We start from the raw sequence: 26,048 nt of genomic DNA, 5'->3' as shown, positions 1-26,048 counted from the left end.
AGGGAGAGAGTGAATCTTAAGCAGACTCTATACTCAGTGTGGGGCCCAACACAGGGCTCCATCTCATGACCGTGAATTATGGCCTGAGCCAAAATTAAGAGTTGGTCACTTAACTGACTGAATTACCCACATGCCCCATGATTTTTAAGACCTCTTTTATAGTTGATTTCCTCTTCAAGAAGAATAAGAGCAAGATAAGTTCCTCTGAATTGAAGTAAAATTCTCCGTTGTGAATGGTTATGTACACAAGACTTGCAGAACACTGTTTCTCAACATCTCCATCAGCACAGAAATTACCACAGTGATATGTTCTCTTAGCATCTGTTAGAGAGACACCACATTGTCCAACAGAGGAGAAAATAAAGACTGCCTTGTGGATATTAAACACGGTATAATGGAAACTTCATTGCATATGTATTTTTTCTTACTAAATTGCTGGACCCAGCAGAAAACTAAATTGTTTTCTGCTTTCTTAAGTAATGCTAAATCAATAGATTTATTCAGCTTAGCCTCTCTATGTTCACATCTCATGGTAAATCATGGAGGTGGAAGACAGGACACTTCATTTCCTTTGTATTGCATCCTTCGATCTCCAAGAAACTTTTCTGCTTGTTCAGGTGACCTCACTCCATAGGCTCGCCTAGCTATTAATGGGTAAACTCGGTTTGCAAGTGCACACCCATAGTCTTTGATTGAGCAATTCCCCGTAAAACCGATTTTGTATCTGACTTGACTCTACTGACTGTCTCTTCTTTCATCACATTGCAATTTGTCAATCAATTGTATCGACCAATCAGTGTGTTTTATTTTTAAAATTCTTTTAGGCTATACTGATGAGACAAGACAGACGCTGATAATATTGTAATCTTCTGGACTTTTTTAGTGTTGCATGGAGGAATTTGGATTGATACTGCTGGATGTGACAGCTTCCATGAACATCTGTGATGTCTCTTGCAGGACTTGGTAAAATCTTCTCATGCTTTCACAGGCAGATCTATTATATTATACATGGAAAACAACCTACTCGAGCATATAATTATGAATAGCTCAATCACGGAATTCCCTAGAAGAGTAACTAAAGGAATAAAAGCAGAGTTTAAAAATGAAATTAAAGCAGCAAATATAATGCAACACTCCCTATAAGCGTAGTACTCATTAACAGATTAAGAGACAAAGAAGATACCAAAATGTGACTCAAGTGCTCACCTTCAGAGACTGCTGTCACTGACAAGCTGCTGATACTCAGGATGTGAGGCTTCATCATTCCCTGCCACAGATGATGGGGAGACTTGAATGAGGCATCGGTCACTTAAAATGAAAAGCTTCTCGGGGCAACTGCTGGGTGGTGCAGTTGGTTACGCACCCAACTCTTAGTTTCGTCTCAGGTCATAGTCTCAGGGTCTTGAGATCAAGCTCTACATGGGGCTCAGCACAGCGTCCGCTTAAGACTCTTTCTGTCTCCCTCGGCCCCTCCCCTGCCCCTGCGCACCTGTGCTCTCTCTCTCACTCTCATAAATAAATAAATAAATAAATAAATAAATAAATAAATAAATCTTCTTTTTAAAAAGTGGAAAGCTTCTTTTGTCTTTAGCAGTGGTAACATCAATGGAACTTCTTTCTGTCTGCCTTAAAGTCTCCAAATGAAGCAAATGCACAACCCGTTGTTTGACAGAAAACTCTGCCTTGTCAACATTAATTGGAATGCACATACTTCTAGCTGAGATGCTTAATGTTTCATAATGTGTTGAGTCTATTTTTTGTCCTTGTATAAGAAAACATTTACCTAATGTTTAGCCCTAGACACTACTATCTTTGGAAAGTATTATTTATCCTAGTACTTTCTAAAAACTGAATAGACCAGACTTTAGGAAAAGTACCATCAACTATATGGACTGTCCAGATCTGCGACCAGAAGCTGTGACTGATATGGATTTACTCCTAAAGGGAATGGATGTTTCCCCTGTCAAACTCTAGGTACAGAAAAGGACAGTCCCCTGCCAGTCATCTTTGAACAGGAATACAGGTGGATCTTGCAACGAGGATGAAAAAGGAACTTTTCCTTTCTCTTGGGCCAGAGGTTGGACTGGCCATTTAGGGGATGGTGGTAGTTGGAGATTTTAATTTTTGAGGTTGAGCCAACCGCCACTACTCAAAGGCCTATCCAGCCACGGGCCTAAGACTTGCCACTTTTGATGGCATAACTAGTCTCAAAAATCAAGTGACATACACAAGGCAAAGTTTTGCTATACCATCTTTGTCACTTGCAAATCTTATTCTGAATCTAAAAGTAGAATTAAGTTTTTTGCTCACTTTTGTATCCCTAGCATCTAGCATAGCTCTTGGTACACATTTTATTGGATTGAATTTGCATAAAATTCTGTGGAATTATCAGCATAAGAGTTTTATCTACATTGAATAAAAGGAGTAAGCCCTTCAGTGACTTATTTCTAACTTGAGCTGCACCCATGAAAAAAAGTCTGGTTCAACTAGCCTGCTTTCATTTTTGTTAAACTAAATTGGTTGATCCTGTCATTTAAAACAGATGAACCCACAGGCACAGAGGAGAGAATCACTGATTCATCCCCCTGTCATTCTGAGCATCATCTCCATTTCTTTCAGTGAGGTTACTTGGCTGGGCCAGCAAAAAGCATCAAAGCCAATAAATGGTTTGTTTTCCCAATTTTTGTAAAGTCACTTTTTTGTGGTGTTCTTGGACCTACTGAAATTAAGCCACATATTCTTAAAAACCATTTATATAGTCATAAAAGTAAAAAAGGAATTAATTAATGAAAGCTAGTTAGGTGCACCTTTATCTGAGAATGTAAAGAATGTCATGTTTTTAGAAATCTGGTATGTGAAAGGTACTGTGTTACTTTCTTTAGCATTTTTTTAGTATACAATTTATTTAATTGGTTCTCAGTTAAACATTTATATTTTGAGACTTTTGTGAAATACTCCCAAATTATTCTTACTTACTATTTCATCATCAACATTTCACAACAATAAGAACTTTATTTCTTACTGGAGGTCCCCACCAAATTGGGTATTATATAATTTTTTCCAACTACATTGGTATCTTAATTGATTTTAATAATGTATGTGAACTTTTGCAATAGCTTCATAAATTGTCTTTTCTTTCTACACTTACTTTCAATAAATTCTCATAACAGGAACTTTTAAATTTTAAACTATGAAATATTTTAACATATTTTGATTTAGATATAACTTACACATAAAATTTGTAATTTAAAGTATACAATTCAATGGTTTTTATCCTTAGCATCTTCTTGTGTAATTTCTCAATACAACTCTTTGAGTAAGGTATTACATTTTCCACTTTATTAATGAGGAAATTGAGGTTTAACATTAATTCACTCAACAAATATCTATAAAGTACTCGTTATATTCCAAGTACTGTTCTAGTACTGTTCTAGATGCTGGGGATATATAGCAGGGAGCAAAACAAGATCCTAATGGAATTTATGCCCATATCCTTGTGGTTAGTAAGTAGATTTACATCCAGATCTGTCATATCCCAATATTCATGCTTTTTTCACTGCACATGGCAACTGGAATGGAAGAACTCAAAGAAAAAAGACTGCAGTATTTGAGTAATCAGAATAAATGTTATATGGTGCTGCATTTGTTCTACAATAGAAGAGAGAGATTACCCAAAAAGTAAATTTCAATTCTTGGTTCTAAATTATTTACTTTTTAAAACAATGATTTTTTTTTCACTAAAAATAGATATTGCTGAATTCCCTTTACCTGTCTAGACTCTGGAGAATATCAGATTTTCTTTAGAAGGAATAAAAAATTTTAAGTTTTTCAGAGGATGCTAAGTCTCATAGATCTGTGTCTGCCCTTTTGGGAAAAGTCTAGCTGCTTCTTCCATCCATATGTTCTCATGTCTTATACAGTAAAATAACTCTGGACTGATTCCCCTTTATTACAGATTACATCTTCAAAGATCCCATGCTCCAACTTCTCTGCTTACTTTGTACTCTACTAAATGTTCTTCCCTATTCTAGCTCTTTCTTTTGAAATCCTACCCATGGAGGCTTCATAACCTCACCCACATGCTTCCCTCCTCTGACCCCCGTGACTCTCTGGAACCTTTTTCTGGCATTTATGGCCTTATACTGTAATCATGAATGACTTTTTTTTTTCTCTAACAAAACATTAACTCTGAGAGGGCAGGGATGCCTTTCTCAAGTCTCTCATAATCAGCAAATGAGCAATAAATACTTTTAATTGATTGTGTTATTCTTTATAATTAAGCCCATAATTATCTCTACTCAGAATTTTAACTGCCATTTTAGAGAACCAGCTATTTTCAAAACACAAAGAAATATGCCACTCAAATAAAAGCCCATGTTACAGTTAATCTGAATCTGTAAGAACATAAAAGAGGATTTTTCATTCAATCCATAAATAATTATTTGTCATTTACACTGCATAAGGAATTATTCCAAGAGAATTGGAGGTGGCACTGAAGAACCAAATATATACCCAAATTTGTGAAGTGTTATAAAATAATTTACTAGCTTATCAATTAAGAGGTGATTATAAGCAATTCAAAAAGATTTGAAGTTTGGGACATGAATTTGGGACAAGAAAGATAATTTTGTTCATTTGGGCTCTTATCAGAAGTAGCTCAGTAAAATTGAAAAAGCTAGTGTTCAAAAACCGGAAATAAAAGAAATTATTCCAAAATCTGCATAAAGACATTCTAATATAGTATCCATTAGCAGCATCAAGGAAGAGAAATATGGAGCAATAAGTATTAGCTATTTAATAAAAACTGGCATTTCATTTTTCATTGTAATCAACCTATAAATATCATTGAAGCTGAGAAAACATTGCATAGTAGAATGCTACTTCTAAAAATTATGACAAAAATGCTCTCTGAGTTGGTTTGGCTACCATAGGTATGACCTGAGTTCAATTCCAATGATATCTGCATAACAAGGGGACCCTATTTAACCTTTCAGAGCCTCTACTTTTTTTTTTTCAGAGCCTCTGCTTTTTTAAAGATAAAGTCATAAGGGTTATGAGCACATAACATCAAATACATGAAAGTGAAAATTAGGTACCATATCAAAGATATTATTATGTTTCTTATCTGCTTAAATATTAACTAATATGTTTGTTACATTAAACTCTTAACAGGGATGCCTGGGTGGCTCAGTGGTTGAACATCTGCCTTTGGCTAAGGGGGTGATTCCAGGGTCTGGGGATCGAGTTCCGCATTGGGATCCCCTCAGAAAGCCTGCTTCTCCCTCTACCTATGTCTCTGCCTCTCTCTCTGTGTCTCTTATGAATAAATTAATAAAATCTTTGAAAAAAATTTTAAAAAATAAACTTTTACTTACAGGCATAGATATTTTCTGCTTGGGAAATTAAGTAAAAATTCATATCAAAGAACAGGAATTAGTAATAAAATGACTAGAACTACAGCAATCTTGGAGTAGTTTTCCTCTCCCAAATGAGTTTGAACTCTAATTTATCCTACTTAGATATCATCATGTAGCAAGCAAGTAGTTCTGACATTTCAATTACAAGAACTTGTACAGGATGCTTTAAGTACTATCCTCATTCTCATCAGCCTGGGGAAAAATGATCTGTAACTTTTTTCCTGGGAGAGTACAGAGCAGATTTTCTTCTTCATCCTTCTCTAATTCCTTCCTCACCCCCTTTTCTTTTTTCCCCTCTTTCCCAGAAGTATAGTGTGGCTAGTAAAGCCAGATTTTTTTAGAGCTTCAAAAGGCCCAAGGAACCATCTAGGCATTCTTAAGACTTGGAAATTTAGGACCTACAAGGTATGGAACCTGAATAGCCTGCTCAAGATCATATAGCTCACACAGTCCCTAGAAATCTAACTTCTAGAACTGGAATCTCTTCTTTCCATCTTCAAGGAGCAATCAGATTGAAAGAATCAGTCCATTCAAGTCTTCATATTCAAGTCCATGATCTTTACAAATTCTCTTACCTTGCCAATATTAAGAAAACATATAAATAATAACCTTATTCTTGCTTTTCTGCTAGTTTAATGTAGGGAAAAGAGAATTAGACTAGACATCAGAAGTCCTGCCTTAAAAGCCTGACTCTGATCATTACTTGGTGACTTGGAAAAGTCACTAGATTTCTATAAGTCCCAGTTTCTGACCTGTAAAAACTAAGATGCCTGCCTTGATTATTTTGCAGTTTTAACAAAGAAGATAGCAAATGTGAATATCTTCTATAAGCTATACAGTTCTGAATGAACACAGGCCCTTTTGTTATATATTGTGTGGTCTCCTGAAAGATTAAAAGAAAATTACATTATATGGGTTGGAAACACAAATAATCTAAATTCTATTTAGAAGATAAGAATAATGTCAGAAAGATAACAGAATTGGAAGCTCTGGCCCTCATTCCCACACAGAGACACTTACTAAACAACAGTATGGACCAAAATGCCTTTATGAGAACTCCAAAAGCTAGTTAAGTCACAATACCCCAGGAGAATGCAAAGCCAATAACAGCTGCGTTAAAATGGTTAAGAAAAGCCATTGCATCGTTGGAGGGGGGAGGGGGAGAATAACCGTATGCTTAATTCACTGAAACAACACCCTGGATTACCCTCTTCTTTTATGATGATGCCAGTGTTTGTAGAATTGTGTGTAGAAGCATAAAGGAATAGCCGTGGGCTTAGCTCACAGAAAATACACTGTGTATCATGCAGCCCTCAACTAACATCTTCTCTCATTAAGATGTGTCTCTAAACAGAAGTGTAGATGCATATTGGAATGGTCATATGGTTAACCCATTGACACTGCACTGTATGTAATGCGTCCTTCAACTAACATCTTATTTCATTAAGTACATGTATTTGTGGGCGCCTGGGTGGCTCAGTTGGTTAAGCAGCTGTCTTCAGCTCAGGTCATGATTTCAGGCTCCTGGGATGGAACCGGACTCCCTGCTCAGCAGTCAGGTTGCCCCTTCCCCCACTTGTGCGTGTGAGTGTGTGCATGCACACTCTCTCAAAATAATAAAATCTAAAAACATATATGTATTTGTAATATATGTGTAGAATCAGTGGGAATAGCTGTATGTTTAATTCACTGAAACTACATTGTGTACAATGCATCTTTCGATTATCTTCTCTCATTAAGATAGAAGTGTTTCTAAATATAAGTGTAGAAGGATATGAGAATATGTGCTGAACTCATTGCAACTACACTGCATGTAATGTGTCCTTAAGCTAAGTTCTTTTTTCAATAAGATACCAGTCTTAGTAAACATATGTGTAGAATCATATGGGAGTGGCTGTTTGCTTCATTCATTGAAACTACACTGTGTCTAAACTTTCTTCCAAGCAACATGTTTTTTCAGTAGATATAAGGCTTTTTTCTAAGTTTTTATTTAAATTCCAGCTAGTTAACATACAGGGCAATATTAGTTTCAAGTGTAGAATATAGTGATTCATCACTTACAACAACACTCAGTGCTCATCACAGCAAGTGCCCTCCTTAATACCCATCACCTGTTTAACCCATCACAGGGCTGACCTCCCCTGCAGTAACCATCAGTTTGTTCTCTATATTTAAGAGTTTAGGAAAGCCATCGGATTCTTTTTTTAAATTTAAGTTCAATTAATTAACATATAGTGTATTATTAGTTTCAGAGATAGAGTTCAGTGATTCATTAGTCTTATATAATACCCAGGGCCCATTACATCACGTGCTCTCCTTAATGTCCATCACTTAGTTACCCCATCCCCCATTCCCGCCCCTTCAGCATTCTATCTCCAGTTGCTCCTGCCCTCAGCTGGCAAAGCCTAAGGGAGAAAAAGCCCAACTCACAGCTTCTCCTTTAAAATAGAAGGGTGGAATGTGTGTGTAACATTCTAGCTGTCCAAGAGACTGGTTTCTGTCTTCCCTGATTTGGAGTGATGATGGAACCAGCAAACTTTTGATGCAGGGGGGCCAGAGAACAAAAGAGAGCTCTGGGGCTTGTTGCAGCACCAGAGAACCTGCAGTACCATAAGCAGACACCAGAAGGAGCAAGAGATTATATGCTCCTAAAAAATAAAACAGCAAACCTTTTTAACTGGGAAATTAACAGCACAACAGAAAAAGACACAACCCCAGAAAAAGTTTCAGAGGTCACCAGAATCACTGGCCAGTCTCACTGGGGAAGGTCTCCCTCTGTATAGAACTTCCCATAAAGACTTGAAGAGGTAACTGTTTTCAGGGAAACGTGGCCCAATCAGAGGAAAAACAAAACAGAAAGCTCCAGAAATTGACCAAAAGAAACAGATCTGTGAATTACTTGACAAAGAATTCGAAATAGGTGCTTTTTTTTTAAAGTAAGCTCCATGCCCAGAGTAGAGGCTAATGTGGGACTTGAATTCATGACCCTGAGATCAAAACCTGAGCTGAGAACAAGAGTTGTGTACTTAACCAACTAAGCCATCAAAGCACTGCCAAAATAAGTGTCTTAAAGAAGTTCAGTGTGCTTGGGACACAGATAACTAAATGAAACCAAAAAACAAATGCTGTATGAACAAAATTAGTATATAAAAAAGAGAAACTAAAAAGAACCAAGTGAAAATTCTGGAACTGAAATTAGGTGGTATAAATGGCAGAATGGACAGAGCATCACTAAAATGGAGGAATAAATGACAATTTCATGAGATGAAGCTTCCCTTCATGGCCTAGTTATACATACAAAATGGTTATCTTGGTTTGGATTTCTCTGTGAAACATACTCAGAGACATGAATTTAAGTGTAAGTATCTTATTTGGGGGATGATCCCAAGGAACACTATTAAAGAAGTGAGTAGTGAAAGACAAGAAGTTATCAAGCCATGTTGGGCTAATCCACCCGAGGACTCTGGGAGACAATGTGGAACATACCTCAAAATTATCCCAGCCAAGAGATAGTAGGGAGCTAGGTATTTAAACACTGAAACCTTTACCTAAACAGCATCATTTGTTGGGGCGGCTTCCGGGGGCATTGACTCTAGCATTTCTTCTGGTTTGCCCTGAACATGCTCCCTCAGCTAGAAAAAGCCTTCAAAAACTTACAGATTGTTACACAAAGCAGCCTTCAGCACAAAGAGGTACATGCTAAGAGCACCAACAACATCTGCCACAATGAAGATCTGAATATGTGAGTAATTAAAATATGACTAACTGAATAATTTAATTTTGGTCTTTTGAATGCCAGGGAAAAAAGGCACCCTTCAGCTAATCAAAAAAAGTTAAATATATCATAAAGATACTAATAGGTTTGTGAGTATACAAAGTAATAAAAAACTCGAAGTAATGCCAGGCCTAATGGGAAATGTAATGAAATAAGCAATGTAGCTGCTTTGTCTCTTTCCAAGACCATACTCATGACTGGTTTCTGCCTGTGTCTTCCACTCACTTTATTATACTATATTAGTCAGTTTAGGCTATGCTATGTTACAATAACACAGCACTCTCACATCTCTGGCTTAATGTGACAAAATCCCAGTTTTCTCCAGGCAGTGAAACAACAATTCTGATAGCTATTCCCAGAAAAACTATGGGATAGTTTTTCCCATGTGGTGATTCAGTAATCTGAGCAGCTTTGATATTATGGTTCGGCAAAATCTCAACACATTTCCCATAACATTGCATGGGAGCTTTTCACTGACTTCATCTGGAAGTAATACACATCACTTCTGTACAGGTTCCTTTGGCTAGAACTTGTCACAAAGTCTTCCTAACAACAAAGGGTTGGGATACATAGTCTCTTACATGCCCAGGAAGGATGAGATACCTACATATGCCTAGGCACTGGTAATGTCTGCCACACCAGACATGTTCCTCAAAACTTTAGCTTCTATATAACCATACTGGCTAATTTGGCCTCTCATACACTTCTTGCCCTTTATGCTTAGCCACCCTCCCCCCACACACAACTAATGTACTCAGTCTTTCCATTTTCAAATTTCAAAATCATGAAGAGAATTCCTATACCTAGTGTTTTCTAGCATGACCAAAAGTAGGAACAACTTAATTAAAAGAAATTATGGTGGGAATGCAAACTGGTGTAGCCACTCTGGAAAACAATATGGAGGTTCCTCAAAAAGTTAAAAATAGAGATACCAAATCATGCAGCAATTGCACTACTAGGTATTTATACAGAAGATACAAACATAGTGATTTAAAGGGGCACATGCACACCAATGCTTCTAGCAACAATGTCCACAATAGCGAAACTAAGGAAAGAGCCCAGATGTCCATCGACAATAAATGGATAAAGAAGATGTATATATATATCTATTATGGACTACTACTCAGACATGAATGAAAAAGAATGAAATCTTGCCATTTCTAATGACATAGATAGAACTAAATAGAACTAGAGAGTGTATGCTAAGTGAAATAAGTCAGAGAAAGACAAATACCATATGACTTCACTTATATGTGGAATTTAAGAAACAAAACAAATGAACATAGGGGAAGGGAAGGAAAAATAAAATAAGATGAAAATTGAGAGGGAGGCAAACTATGGCATGGTGAACTCTGAAACAAAGAGGCTTGCTGCAGGGGAGATGGGTAGGGGGAAGAGATAATTGGGTTATGGGCATCCAGGAGGGCACTTGATGGCAGCTCGGGGGGCTCAGCGGTTTAGCGCCGCTTTCGGCCCAGGGCCTGATCCTGGAGACTCGGGATCGAGTCCCAAGTCAGGCTCCCTGCATGGAGCCTGCTTCTCCCACTGCCTGTGTCTCTGCCTCTCTCTCTCTCTGTCTCTCATGAATAAGTAAATAAAATATTTTTTAGAAAAGGAGGACACTTGATGTAATGAGCACTGGGTGTTATATGCAACCGAATATATGAATATATATATTTATATACATAAATTCTACCTCTGAAACTAATAAAAAAACTTTTAAATAAAATTTCTTCTTTTAAAAAAATTGTGGTATGAATGACCTCTGTCTCTGAGACTTAAACATCTTCTCGAGTGTAGGGCACTGCTCACTGAACACCTAAAGAAAAAAGATTCTTCCAGCAGCTTTATTTTTCTTCTTAAAGGCAAGGAAAAAATATTTGAAATCTTACAGGAGGTAGGGAAACTCACCAGGAATACAGCTCTAGATAACATTATAAAAAACAAAGGCATTGGAACCATGTTGGAAGGTTTAAGGAGAAAGTAGGTGTGGTTTCTAATAGAGACAGAGTAAGTGGTATAAAGTCAGGGTTAACAACATAACAGCATATGGAAAGTAGAATTCCAAAATACAAGATCAGGAACGTAAGATGTGCATTCCAAATTCTTATATGTGGCAATGAAGATTAGATAAGAGAAAGGGAATCCCAGGAGAAGTGCTCACACTCCTTCAGAAATTAGCTCCGAATTCTTGTAAAAATTATTTATTAGATGGTTTTCAAATTGTAACAGATATGTAACATGTGCTTGCTATAAAAGTACATAAGTCTATAAAGTCTAAGCCAATCATTTCTCTCTTCACTTCTTTCCCAGCCCCAAGTCAGAAGCAGGGCTGATGATATGGTACTCTGACCCTTTCTCCTTGTTCATACATACACAAGTGAATATATTTATACCTAGTGGTGTGTGGGTTGATTGGTTGGTTTTTAACAAAAGGGAATCATAATGTGCACTTTGGCCTACAAATTGTTCTTTTTCATTTGACAGGATATTGGGATAACCATAGACATCTATGTATCTGTACATCTAGGTAATTTTTCTTTAAAAAATGTACATGTATAAAAAAATGTACATGTGTGTGTATAAAATACATAAGATGTTCATAAACTTTGTTTACATAAGTGGGACACCCTGTGTGCTGGGGAAGTAGAGTTCGTACATTTTTATTTAAGATTTTATTTATTTATTTATGAGAGACACACACACACAGAGAGAGAGAGGCAGAGATGCAGGCAGAGGGAGAAGCAGGCTCCATTCAGGGAGCCTGACGTGGGAGCCCAACGTGGGAGCCCGACATGGGACTTGATCCTGGGTCTCCAGGATCAGGCCCTGTGCTGAAGGTGGCGCTAAACACTGAGCCACCGGGGCTGCCCGTGTTGGTACATTTTTAATGACTTCCATACTCTCCCTACATCCCCACCTACAAACCATTCTCTGACCTCCCTAGGTAACTAGGGTTTACAATTGGTCTACATACTTGAATAAGTTTCTATGTGTTTATATAATCATGCAAACATATTTACATAGGTATTTTGAGTAGGGGTCATTTTCAACCTACCAAAATCAAAATCATCTTGCGTACACTCCTGTGTATCTCCCTTTTCTGAAGCAGCAATACTTGATGGAAATCCCTGTAAATCAAATTATAACCAGTTCAATTCTTTTTTAATGTCTTCATATTCCACAGTATGGATGCAATACAATTTATTCAACATTGCCCTATCAATGAAAGGCTTTTTTTTTCCTACTTGGGGGACAATATGAACATCTTGTAACTGAGTCCAAGCTTATTTCATTCACTGCAGGACAGGCCAGTAAGTCAAGAGGCAAGATGTTGGGGGGTAGGAAAAGCAACTTTATTTGGAAATCTGGCAAACCAAGGAGATTGCAGACTATTGTTCTAAAGTACCACCTTAACTCAGTATGGAATTCAAGCTTTTTGTATTAGGAAGAAGAGAAAGTGTCAGGCAGTTGGAGTCCAAAGTAACTGACGTCTACAGGCATTCAGGTGCCTACAAGGGTCCAAGGAAAGTCATGGTCCTTGGTTCACTGGTTGTTGGTCAGTTGATCTTTGCATACAGGAGTCTGGCCATGTCCTTACTATAAATCTTAAACATAGTGTTGTTACTTTTGTACATACTTACTTATCTCCTTAGGGAGATAGGTTTGGGGTAAAAAGCAGTTTTTATAAACCATAGCTGTAAGCAAAAATCCTTCGATGATTAACAAGCATACATGCAAGGCTAAACAGAAGTTTCTAACTTATACGTCACAGCAGCAGGGCAGATGAAAGCAACAGTTAAGTAGTTACTTTGACTTTAATACATGTTTCCATATAGCTTATATAGACGTTTTACCTACAATTAATTAGCCATAGGTACTTCTAGATTCTTTGTTTCTTTGATTTATGTCTGTTCTTAAGCCATGTTGATTACTGTGTAATTGCAGGTTTTTAAAAAAATATTATTTATTTATTCATGAGAGACACAGACTCCAACTGCCTGACACTTTCTCTTCTTCCTAATACAAAAAGCTTGAATAGAGCTATAGGCAGAGATATAGGCAGAGGGAGAAGCAGGCTCCCCACGGGGAGCCCGATGTGGGACTCAATCCCAGGACCCTGGGATCACCACCTGAGCCAAAAGCAAATGCTCAATCCACTGAGCCACTCAGGTGCCCCAATTACTGCAGTCTATAATAAGTCTTAAAACAGTATAAATCTTTCAAGTAGGATATTGCTCAAAATATATTTGGCTATCCTAGCCCCTTTGCATCTTCAAGTAGATTTTAAAATCAGCTTGTCAATTTCTACCCTTCCCCAAAAAATATATTCTGAAATTTTTAATTGAATCTATAGATCAATTTGTGGGAAATTGCTGTTTTATATGATATTGAGTCTACCAATCTATAAACATGGCATATCTCATCATTTGTTAAAGTTGCCTTCAATTTATCTCTGGGATGTTTTGTACTTGTCAATGTATAGATCTTGCACATATTTTGTTAATTCAATTTCATGGTTTTTGATGATGCTGTAAATGGTACAGTTTTTAATATCAAAATTGCTAATCGTGCACTGCTAGTATTTATAAATATAATTGATTTTTGTATATCCAATGAGTTCTCTTCATTCTGGCTGATAGAAATATGAATGGTTCCTAGTCCTGTGTGTGCTCTGAAAATTGTTTGTATTATAATTCCAATAATCACTCTTGCCTCAGAAGTTGTTATTGCCCAACCTATGGTAGAGGTCACCCTATACACGCCCACATTGTATTCAGTCAGAGATCCAAGCAAATCCCTATGCTGAAACTCTGTGACTATTTCACTCTTCCTCTGCAAATTCTAGCTTCCTTGATGTTCCCCAAATCCAGTCTGTCTCCTCAACTCAGAGAGATCGGTGAGTTTTGCTTGGATTTCTCTTCCCTGTGTTGTACTCTAGAAATTAGCATCTGGTAGAAAGCCTGGCTGAAGTAGGACTCCCCTCTTCACCTTCTCTCAGGAATGACAGTGCTACACTGCCTATTATCCAGTGTCTGACAATAGTTGTTTCCTATAGTTGAACCTGGTTTTTAGTATTTATAGAAGAAAGATTATTCCCATATGTAGTCTAAAGAGGAAATTTTACCCTTTTGTTTTTTAGTATTTATAGAAGGAAGATTATTCCCATACGGTCCAGAGGAAATTGTGCCCTTTTGGTTTTTCCTGTGGTAAATAGTGTTGATAGTGTCACTGACTTTGGATTCCTGAAAAAATCTCTACTTGGCCATAGTTTATTAATCTTTTGATACAACACTGAAATCTGTTTGCTAATATTCTATTTAGGACTTTTGCATCTATTACTTAAGTGATTTGAGCCTATAGTTTTTTTATTTATTGGATTTCCTGTTAACTATATTACCAAATTTTATTAGGGGACCTGGGCAGCTCAGTCTGTTAAGACTCCAACTCTTTTTTTTTTTAAGATTTTATTTATTTATTCATGAGAGACACAGAGAGAGAGAGAGAGAGAGAGAGAGAGGCAAAGACACAGGCAGAAGGAGAAGCAGGCTCCATGCAGGGAGCCTGACGTGGTACTTGAACCAGGGCTCCAGGATCAGGCTGAAGGTGGCGCTAAACCGCTGAGCCATCTGGGCTGCCCTACCCTAAGCCTCCAACTCTTGATCTCAGCTCAAGTCTTTTTTTTTTTTTTTTTTTTTTTTTGATAGTCACACAGAGAGGGAGAGAGAGAGGCAGAGACATAGGCAGAGGGAGAAGCAGGCTCCATGCACCAGGAGCCCGACGTGGGATTCAATCCCAGGTCTCCAGGATCGCGCCCTGGGCCAAAGGCAGGCGCTAAACCGCTGCGCCACCCAGGAATCCCTCAAGTCTTAATCTTAGAGTTGTGAGTTCAGGTCCCACTTTGGGCTTCATGCTGGGCATGGAGCCTATTCTTAAAAGGTATTATTAAAGTTATTATGGCTTTATAAAGCAGAACTGGGGAACATTCTATATTTTTCTTTAATTTAGATTACTTCATTAACATTAAAATTACTTGTTTTTTAAAAGTTAACTAGAACTCACCCATGCAACCATCCTATCCTTTTTAATGATTAATCTGAAATTACCTTCCAAATCTCTGTTCTGGAAGTTGGTCTACTCAAGCCTTCTACTTTGAATTTGAACATCTTTTTTGAAGGCTCTTTTTATTTTTGCAATGTCACTTAATACAAAAGTGACATAAAATGTTTTTATGTTATAAAAAACATAAGTCTTAACAAGTCTACAATAGAATACTTGAACAAAAAATCTGTATACATTATCCTTTACAGCAATTTTACACAGTAAATTAACTGATCGTTTAAAAATGTTTTTTTTAAACCCCTCTGCTATCTTACTTCTTGGAGTATTTATTATAGGTAAAGAACCAATCTAGTGCTATTTACAAGTACAAAATTAAGACCATATAACTTACATGGAATGCATTAATTTAAGAGTTTGATTTAATATCCTTGACTATTCAGTGCTCTGTATGAGGAAAAAAAATCCATCTTGACATATTGCCAAAGAGCCAAAAGTTCAATTTCCATAAAAATATTAAAGGTATCCAATTCTGAGAATACCTAGTCATCGGATACCAGTAAAGAAAGCTAATGCTACGTTGATGCTAGATTTGAAGTATCTATTAAGTTAATATATTTTTGGCTGAAAACGTATTCATTTCCTTTAGGCTTTAAATTTTGTTGTCATAGCATTTCACATAATATTTTCCCAGTGTTTGTTCATTGTGAGTTTTATTTTGCTTTCCATTATATCAATAGTTATATTTCCTGTCTCAGGTCTCATAATGCACATATTTATTTACTATTGTGTGAAAAAGAAAAGTATGGGTCCTAAGATCCAGCCTGTGGGGGCTCCCTGCTCAGCAGGGAGTCTGCTTCTCCCTCTTTCCTCTATCCCTACCCTCACTTGTGCTCTCTCTCAATTGAATAAATAAAATCTTTTTTAAAAAACCATCATTTAGGTGTATAGTTGAGTAAATTTCAGAGGATAATAAGATGCTTTACACAAATGAGAACATCTGCAGTCACCCCAGGAATGATGGAATTATAGGGCTATCAATCCTCATGCTACAGGGCATGGGCTGATCACCATCTGGAAAAGGAAAGATTTTCTCTATGGTATTTCTATAATATCATCAATTACATTCAGATTTTTATGTCCCTTTAAACACAACTCATTGGAGGACTTTATAGTACATTTTGGCCACATAGTGCAACATGAGGGGAAATCTTCAAAAGTTTAGCCAAAAATTTTTAGAGAAATGAATTCAAGAAAAATAATAAACTCTCAGGGAAGGTAAACAGAATAACAAAGAAGTTAACAAAGATCATTTTGAGTATTTCCTACACACAGAGGCTTGACAGAGAGAGAACTTAGCATTTGATGAATGAATGAATGAATGAATGAACAAAGAAGCAAAATTATATGTGCCTGGATTCAAATCCCAGCCTCACCAATATCTGACCTTGAGTACTTTGTTTATCCTCAGATTACTCATCTTTAAAGTGAGGATAATTGTGCCCACCTCCTTTTGTTATCACAGGGATTGAACAAAGTAATCCATGTAAATAAATAAACCCACTGCCTGAAACAGAATGAACACTTAACAAATGACAGTCATTGTAAGAGCTCTCCTGAGATTGATTTAGCTAATTCCTAGCCAAATAGATCTAACAATTAAATTATCTCAATATATTTCATAATAGGTCAATTCTTCATGTATTGATTATATTATAAATCTGTATTATATTAAGTCTCTGTGAAACCAATGGTGTATTACACTGCAAACATTCCCTAAAATTATTTTATTTTTAACTTAGGATGCATTTTCTGCTAATTAGCAGATCTCTCAGATGGTGTCTGTCTGTTTGGGCTGCTAAAACAAAATACCACGGACTGGGTAGCTTATAAACAATAGAAATTTATTTCTCACATTCTAGAGGCTGGGAGTTATAAGATCAAGGTTCCCACAGATTTGCCATGTGGTGAGAGTCTGCTCTGTCATAGATGGTGGTCTTCTCATGGTAACCTCACAGGGTGGAAGGGGGCAAGGAGCTTTCTTGGGCCACTTTTATAAGTACACTAACCTCATTCATGAAGGCTCTGCCTTCATTGGACCAATCATCTCCCCAAGACCCTGCCTCCTATTATCAGCACCCTGGGGGTTAGTATTTCAAGCTATGAATTTTTGGGAGACACATTTAATCTATAGCAGATGGTATACTATGATAAGCAAAGTTCAAATTCGTAAAAAAGAGTATCTGCTACTCACCTTGAAACGTCCATAGCCCTGGTCCAAGGCTACTGGGACTTTCAGCCAAATGTGTAAAAAAAAAATCCTGGAAAGGATTGTAAATTATGGGTGGTACGACACCCCTTTCTAACAATTTCTTAATAATTAACTTTTTGGTATGAGCAAATTCTCTTGGGACTCATAGATACATTCTGCAGACACAGATAATGTTCCAAGCCCACATGAAGAAATTGTATGGTTGTAAACAGAGTACATATGCCTTTTTAACTCAGTTAAAAACCAAATTAAAAATAAATTATATAGTATTTGTGATTAGCATAACCTTAAATAACTCGCCCCCCCCTTCCCCAAACAAAAATCAAGTGCTGTTTTCATTGCAACTGAAGAAGGTTTTGGAAAGATAATCTAGTTTTATTGGACTATTTCTCCAAGGGCAGGATTATGGGCCATTTTTAACTGGGCAGTAAAGTGCTTTTAAATTGTAAATGTTGTTGCATATACTCGTTACCTCTTTTTTGGAAGGTGAAAAATATAAGATTTCTTAGACTTTAAAAGAGTTTTTACCATTTATTTATGAATCACTCAGCAAAAGGCAGCCACGTACTCTTTCAAATAGGCTGCTATCTCAGAATGTCACTGTCACTTGACTCAAAGATTTTTCTTTTTCTTTTTCTTTTTTTTTTTTTTTTTTTTTTTGGAGGGGCGAGGGGAGTTCCTCTTCCTCCTCCATCATCAAATGAACAGTTCTGTGGGCGAGAGGCAGGACCAGATATCTCCATCAATATTTGGGGATAGGGAGAAGGGTGCTTAATATATGAGGACTACCCCTAGATCTAGCCCCCATCCCCCTACTTGCACCCCTCCACGAGGACCCCCGTGCACTTCAAAGGAGGAAACAGAAAGAACCCACCATTCTGAAGCTGTGATAAATGCTCAGGCCACGTGACACTGTATAATGCTGTTTGGATTCAAACACTGAGACTCCGCAGTGACACAGTGATTCGTCTGCAGCTAGTTACTGAACTGTAGGCGCTGAGCAATAGGCAACCCTGCCTGACCTGCCTCAAACCTTGCGAAAGCTCGGCCAGGTGCGAGAGCCCCGTGACAGCACCGCTTTGGGAGGCAGGGAGGGTGAAGAGGGGAGACAGGCACGTTCACACCGTTAGGTTCACACCACGCCCGGAGAAGCCTCTGGGCCGAGCCTGATTTTTAAGCGGGAAATGAAGAGTTAGAGATTTTTTTTTTAGCTACCATACTGAGCCTTTATTTACATCGGTCACCTAGCTGCAATCTCATGGCAACACTAAGAAATCGGTATTCTTAATTCCCCTCTTAGACCTCAGGCAGTGAGGGTGAAAGGAGCAAAGAGGCCCTTCCTGGGGGCTTTTCCGCCCGGGGCTGCAGGCTCCCGGGATGGGGAGCGCCGGGGCCGGGCGGTACAAAACCCCGGGCCCGGGGGAGGCTCGGGCCCAGGCAGGCTGCGGGCAGCGGAAGGGAAGGAGGGGTCTGGCGGGCGCGCGGCCCTCGCCCGCGGTACAGGTCGGCGCGGGGACCAGGGCTGGAAGCCAAACGCAGACGGTTGGCGAGCAGCCCCGGCCCCCTCCGTGGGCCTGCTCGCTGCGGGGAGGGCTTTCTCACGCCCCCTGCTCTTGGGAGACGGCGCCGGAGGTCGGAAGGAAGCGGGGCGAGGGATGAGTCATCCCGCCTAATTCCTCCTTCCCGGTCCCTCGCCTCCGCACGCCGCCCCCTCCCGAGATCCTGCAGCCGGGAGCGGAGACGCTCCTCCTTAGCGTCGGCTACCAAAGCCCCCGTGGCCTGCGGAAGAGAGGAGAGGGACGGGGCGCGCGGCCAATCAGAGCCTCGCCCTCTCGCCGCCAGCCAATGGGCCGCGGCTTACGGGGCAGGGCGGGACCAGAGGGGGGCGGTCCGCGGCTGGCGCGCCGCGTCGCGGGTCCGCGGCTGAGAGAGAGAGAGCGGCTCGCGGGGAGAGCGCCTGGCGGGGATCGGCGCCTGATCGACGCGGGAAGGCGCAGCCGCCGCCGCCGCCGCCGCCGCCGCCGCCGCCGCCGCCGCCGCTGGCCAAGGTGCTGGAGACGACAGGCCGGTCGGCCGCCTCGCCCGCTCAGGCACCGTTGCAGCCGCCGCTGCTTCGCTCCCAGCCCGGTCCTCATGGAAGAGATGGAAGAAGAGTTAAAATGCCCCGTGTGCGGCTCCTTCTATCGGGAGCCCATCATCTTGCCCTGCTCTCACAATTTATGTCAAGCGTGCGCCCGCAACATCCTGGTGCAGACCCCGGAGTCTGAATCCCCCCAGAGCCGCAGGGCCTCGGGCTCCGGGGTCTCCGACTATGACTATCTGGACCTGGACAAGATGAGCCTGTACAGCGAGGCGGACAGCGGCTATGGCTCCTACGGGGGTTTCGCCAGTGCCCCCACTACTCCGTGCCAGAAGTCCCCCAATGGCGTCCGCGTGTTCCCCCCGGCTATGCCGCCACCGGCCACCCACCTGTCACCGGCCTTGGCCCCGGTGCCCCGCAACTCCTGTATCACCTGCCCCCAGTGCCACCGCAGCCTCATACTGGATGACCGGGGGCTCCGCGGCTTCCCCAAGAACCGCGTCCTGGAAGGGGTAATTGACCGCTACCAGCAGAGCAAAGCCGCAGCCCTCAAGTGCCAGCTCTGCGAGAAGGCGCCCAAGGAGGCCACTGTCATGTGCGAACAGTGCGATGTCTTCTACTGTGATCCGTGCCGCCTGCGCTGCCACCCTCCCCGAGGGCCCCTAGCCAAACACCGTCTGGTGCCCCCGGCCCAGGGCCGCGTGAGCCGGCGGCTGAGCCCGCGCAAGGTCTCCACCTGCACAGACCACGAGCTGGAGAATCACAGCATGTACTGCGTGCAGTGCAAGATGCCCGTGTGTTACCAGTGCTTGGAGGAGGGCAAACATTCCAGCCACGAAGTCAAAGCTCTGGGGGCCATGTGGAAACTGCACAAGGTGAGTCCTACGAAAACCCACCCCTGACTCCCCGCGCCCCCGATCCTCCGGCTTTGCAGCAGAAGGTCCCCTTTCTGCGCACCGTGCATCCCAGCGGGGGCGCAATGCAGGTTCTCCTGTATCTGCTTCCCCCGTCTGGTGCACTGCAGAAGCGCAGGAGGACCTGAAACCGAGCGCAGGGGAGTTGAATATCCCCGGAGAGTTGTTGCGGGGACGCCTTAGAACGGGTCTCCCGGGTGCCCTCTCTGCCGCGGAGGCGCAGCCTGCGGCCGCCGCCAACGAGCCCGAAAGCGCTGCGTAACTGGGCAGAGGCGCGCCGCGCGGGGGGGGCTGCCAGGAGAGCTCCGGGGCAGATCCGGCTGCGGTCCTCGGAGACCAAGTGGGGGCGGTGGGGAGGCTCAGAACAGCCAAGGCTGGAGCTGCGGGATTGGCGGGCTCTGGGATTCGCGGCGGGGGCGGGGAGAACTCCGCGGGTGGAATACTGATGAGTCCTCGCTGGAGCAGATGCAGGACCGGGTGTTTTGCCCCAGGAGACCCGGGAGTGGTGTGGCGCGGGGGCGGCGGGGTGGGGGTCGAATCCTGTGGTCGCCACGGCAACAAAGCTGCGGGTCCTGACCGCCCCTGGAGCTAGGGACCTGCGGCTGAAGTAGCGGGACCAGAGGTCTCTGCGTCTAGGCCTGAAAGCTAGGCAGATGCGTAACCCAGGGTAACCCCATCCTCCCAACCACCACACAGGCATTTTGTCCAGGAGTCAACCCTTTCCCCCTTTCAGTAGTCGTCTTTGCAAGCTTTGAGGCACCTGTTACCACCAGACTTACCTTTCTTGTCTCTTTGGACGGTGCCCCCACCAAAGCTAGCTTCAAGAAGGGTCCTTTAACAACGTTTAGGTTTAGGTATGCCACTTCTCTGCTCAAAACCCTCCAATCGTCCCCCACATTTCTTAGAGAGTCCCTAGAATGGTCCACCAGGACCTGCTTGACCTGTTCACATTTGGCCTCATGGACCTCATTTCCTCCCCAGCTACACTGTCCCTCAAAGAACATCAGACAGCTTCGGGCCCCGGACCTTTGCGTTTGATGTTCCTTCAGCCTGGGACAGTCTTACCCAAAACCCTATCTTCCAACGGCTCACTCTCTTGCTTCCTTCAGATTGTTGCTCAGATGTTACCTTTGCAGTGAAACCCTTCTAAATACAGTTGCTGCCACTAGCCTCAGACACTGCTAGCTGGCATGCTATATATTTTCACTGTTACTTTCGTATTTATCTATTGCTTCCTTCTGCACACACGAGAAAGTAAGCTTTGTGAGGAAAAAGATGTTTATAATAATGTTAAGCCACCCTGCTTAGAAAGAAGGAGATGTGTATAAATTTCACTTTTAATTTTTAAATAATTTGCTTGGTTGGGATGCAAAGGGTAGGGCAGGAGTTCGGGATTATTGTAGGGAGATTTTCATATCATTGAGCTGCAAGCCCAAGGATCAGGCAGGGGAGTAAAGATGGTGTCCAGGCCTCAACTATGTCCCACTCAGGGTTTCCTAGCATTTCTTGGAGACTAGAAGGGCTAGCCTTTGAGAGAGACCATGGGGTTAAGGCTAAAACATTGATATTTTATTTACAGCAAGAAAAGAAGTAAGATATCACCATTTTCAACCATCAGGGAGGTTTTCTCAATTTAGTATTCATTGAATGTGATCCATGTTTACAGTTATTTGTGTTCTCACATATAACCTATTAAATCTTATTCGTACTGATGGAAATTTAAGTCAGCACAAATTTGAGCCCTATTAGGCACATGCCACTATTTTTAAAACACTTCCAATTTACATGTTTTGAAATGATACTTACTTTTGAAAGTTTTCAAAACTTGAGTTCATGGCCAATTTTTTTTTTTCATGATATGATTTCACTCTTAAATTGCTAACCATAGCCTATGTTAAGCTGCCTTTCAAAGTTATCTTTGGAAACTAAGAAATTAATCCTTCTGTCTGAAAAAAGAATTTAAGAGTCACACACTGATTAGGATGGTGAACCACAGCATTATTTTTCTGTGAAGAGCCTATACTTTATCCATTAAAACCAGAAGCAACCTTTTAATCTTTGTCAAGCCCTGTGTAGGTTTGAAATGTTAAATCATTGATTTTATGAGTAATGGAAATTGTGAGTAGACACTGATGTGGACTGGGTTGAAATTTGGATGTCTATTAAAAAAACAATAATGTCAAAGCCCTTGGGATGTGACATAAGTAAGCTAGAAAAGGAAGGTTGGTCCTTTGGGGAAAAAAAAAGAAAAGGCCATTTCTTTTCTGATATTTTGCACATTTTTTTTCCAAAATAATGAATAAGTATAATTTTTGTTCAGTCAATATCAGAATTATTAAACTGCCCCCCAAAAGGGCAGAAGGATGACAGATTTTAATATTCACTTATTGTCTTAGATGAACAACAAGCATTGCTCCTCCATCTTATCTCTTATTAAGGTAGTTAATGTGTTAATGCTGGATTTTCTCATGTAGTCTATTTATGTTCTGTTTCCACTAGAGCTCATGGGCCAGAATTTCTATATCCTTCAAAACAGGAAAGCAAAGAATTACATGAAGTAGTTTTCCTAAAGTTGAGCAGTTAATTATCAACACATGTTATTACTAGACTTGAAAGTTTTCATTAATGTTCCACCATATTAACTTAGTCATTTCTGGTGATAAAAAAATTCTGTAAGTATTTCCCTCTAGCACTAAATCATCATCCTACACATTCAAGACAAAATGGCTGAAATGTATTTTTAAAGAGGTTTTAAAAACAACTGGTAGAAATTCATTAGTTGTCAATTGACCAAATTAAAATATTTCTTGCACATATATGGCCTTCAAAATATGAAGTAGCCATATAAGACAAATATCTGGTAACAGTTTTTATTTAGTACTAGACTTGTTATATTCCTTAATCCAACTTAGGTTGATATAAAGAATTGCTACACAAAAAAATCATTTTGTAGATACTTTCAAAATAGGCAGTTGGAACCATTATTACTACTTTATAATATTAGTAATTCACATTTCTAAATATAACATTATCCTTGAATTCTTGGTGTGTTTTATCAGTCACTGAATCAATACACTTATAATCCTTCTGTTGTATTTGTGCTATTGAGCAAGGATTTTCTTTTCCTTTATGTACTAATCACTCTAAATCTTGTCTCAACTATTCTTTTTCTCTTACCTTTTTTTATTGAAGATTTGCAATTTTAAGCAGCATCTGATTTTATTTTTTAAAGATTTTATTTATTTATTTATTTATTTATTTACTTATTTGAGAAAGAGAGCCAGTATGGGTGGGGGAGGGGGAAATAAAGGGGGAGGGCGAGTGACAAGCAGAGTCCTACCCTGAGTACAAAACCCCCTGGCGGGGCCCAGCCCCACAATCCTGAGATGATGACTCTTGCTAAAACCAAGAGTCAAATGCTCAACCAACTGAGCCATCCAGGCATCCCAGCAACATTTTAAAATAAATTATCAGTTATGCTTTTATTTTCAAAGTATTCTGGAAAATATTATCTGCTTTGTTGTATGTTGACATCTCATCAAATATTTGTGTAGCCAAGTGTATTATTTAATGTAACTAAAATGATATTTAGTTAACTGTCAGCAGTAAATACAATATAATCTAAATGTCCCTATGATAAATATAACAGGTAGCAGATATTCATGGGTTTTGTATTTTTAAAATTTACATCTAGTACAATCAGAACATTCTGTGCACAGTGTTACAAATCTTAAGGAGAATATATCAGAGAAGTCAGTTGTTCTTCTTTGTACTGAGGCATAATAGAAAGAGCTGAATGACAGGAGATCCTGTTCCAGACCTGATGCTACCACTTAACTTGCTAATAACTTGAAGCAAGTCTCATAAATTTCCGTGCTTCCTACCCAAAAATCTCTATTTGTGGAAATACTTTGAAAAAATAATTTAAATGTTTATACTTACTGATTCCAGTTTGGCACAAGAGAAAATTTTGTGTAAAACAGAAGTTATTGTCTTACTTGTCAACAATTACTGCATAAAAACCTCATCCCCCAACTTGGGATACCTTGCTTGCTTATTTTAGAGTACAGATGCATTAAAAGGCTACTCTTAAAGGTGGCCCAAAAGGGTAGGCCACATGTTTAGTTAGCTGTCTCATCTCTGCTTCTGTCTCTTGGCAATGGGCCTCTTTGCCCTGCACAGGGCCTGACATGACTCCTCTAGCCCCAGTGCAGCAGGATATTTCAGTGCAAGTGGCCACTGTCATCTAAGTAGAGTGTCCCTGTCTCTTCACATTTTCAACTTTAGAGAAAGAATCTTAGTGACTCAGCTTGCATCAGGTAGTGACTGATGACAGTCAGGCCCATGACCCCACTCCTTTGGTGAGGTGGATATAGAAGCCTAGGGTGAGGCAAGTGAGGCACTCACCTCAGGAGCGAAACTTGAGAGGCCCCCAAAACTCAGTAATCAAGATTAAAAATACTGTAATGCTATATCTTAAAAAATAAAAATGAATGCAAAAAAATCTAGGATCAACAAAATATCAACATTTTAAATTTAGGCAAGATCAGTAACAGTGCTATGTTGATCCATATTGGGCCCTGAGTCAAAAAGAAAAATCATTAATATTGGTCCTGTCTTTGTTTAATATTTTGACCTTTGTTCATCATAGAATCTTTGCATTAATCTTTAAAAAAAATACCACATTAAAGTCATATTGATGTTATTACTGAGGTTTTTGGCATTTCCTTAAATTCCACATTTGAGGAGAGTGCCTCACATCCCTCACCCCAGTCCCAACCCTGATGGATAGAATCACTTGCTACAACACCTGGCTCCTAGTTTTACTGTTCAGCCAGAGACAACCTCCAGGCAGGATGCATTTGAGAGCAGTGGGGGCAGGGAGGCACTGACCAGCACTATTGTACAGTCTGAGAGGAAGCCATGCTAGGTGCAGAAGAAAGCCCTTTTGCTCTACTTAGATATTCTACATTTTAGCTACAGTACTAGTTTCTTGAGCTGATTTGAAAGAAAAGTAAAAGAGTTGGTGATGATGAAAAAGAAGTTCTTAGAACACTGGCATCGGTAGCTCAGTGCTTACTCTCCCCAGCAATGCTCCACCACCAAGTGGTTTGTGTTGTTGTCCCTCTATGGTGAATTGGCCACGTCAGAGCAAAGTCCCTCATTTTGCTTATGTTAGAGTGGAGGAAGGAGGACAGAGGTGCCAAAACATGACTTTGTACTAAGTTTGGGTACTTCTTCTAAAGTATGTGATTGAGCTAGGAGGGGGAGATTTTTTAAACCATATAGTTTCATATGAATAATGGCATCTGTTTATTAGAAGGAAAGAAGAACTTTAGTAACCATGGAGTTCAGTGTTTTGGTGGGGTTTTTTTGTTTTGTTTTGGGTTGATTTGTTGTTTTTTTGTTTTTGTTTGTTTTTGTTTTGTCTTTTGGCCTTATACCAGCAGTACTCTTCTTGCTCTAGTTAAATGTTTCCCTCACCACAACATTCCTACCTCTGCCCGGCCCTGAGATTCTGGTGGGGATG

At 40.2% G+C, this 26,048-nt stretch overlaps 1 protein-coding gene and 2 long non-coding RNA genes across 12 annotated transcripts in view; 2 read left to right on the top strand and 1 right to left on the bottom strand.

Moving 5' to 3' along the window:
- LOC111097033 overlaps window positions 1–1,500 on the top strand; it is an 82,600-nt gene extending 81,100 nt beyond the window's left edge. Inside the window, exon 3 of the long non-coding RNA XR_005363250.1 lies at window positions 884–1,500. This is a non-coding gene — a long non-coding RNA (uncharacterized LOC111097033). The remainder of the gene's footprint in view (window positions 1–883) is intronic.
- On the bottom strand, window positions 1,207–19,360 carry LOC119872859. The gene is made up of 3 exons (XR_005363248.1): window positions 18,399–19,360; window positions 12,251–12,323; window positions 1,207–1,267 (listed from the first exon to the last, which is right to left on the bottom strand). It is a non-coding gene; the product is annotated as an uncharacterized LOC119872859 (long non-coding RNA).
- A 111-nt stretch (window positions 19,361–19,471) lies between these two features.
- The window catches only part of TRIM9 (tripartite motif containing 9), a 108,324-nt gene continuing 101,747 nt past the window's right edge, over window positions 19,472–26,048 (top strand). For all 10 annotated transcript variants that reach the window (XM_038544701.1, XM_038544695.1, XM_038544693.1 and 7 more), the window contains exon 1: window positions 19,472–20,479. In XM_038544701.1, the coding sequence (XP_038400629.1) occupies window positions 19,658–20,479 (822 nt within the window). In that variant the 5' untranslated portion in view covers window positions 19,472–19,657. The remainder of the gene's footprint in view (window positions 20,480–26,048) is intronic.

The sequence above is a fragment of the Canis lupus genome, chromosome 8, assembly GCF_011100685.1.
Source record: "Canis lupus familiaris isolate Mischka breed German Shepherd chromosome 8, alternate assembly UU_Cfam_GSD_1.0, whole genome shotgun sequence".
NCBI classification, from domain to species: Eukaryota; Metazoa; Chordata; class Mammalia; order Carnivora; family Canidae; genus Canis; species Canis lupus.
Note: the sequence above shows the minus strand (reverse complement) of the source record. Positions and strands in the feature narration are given on the sequence as shown.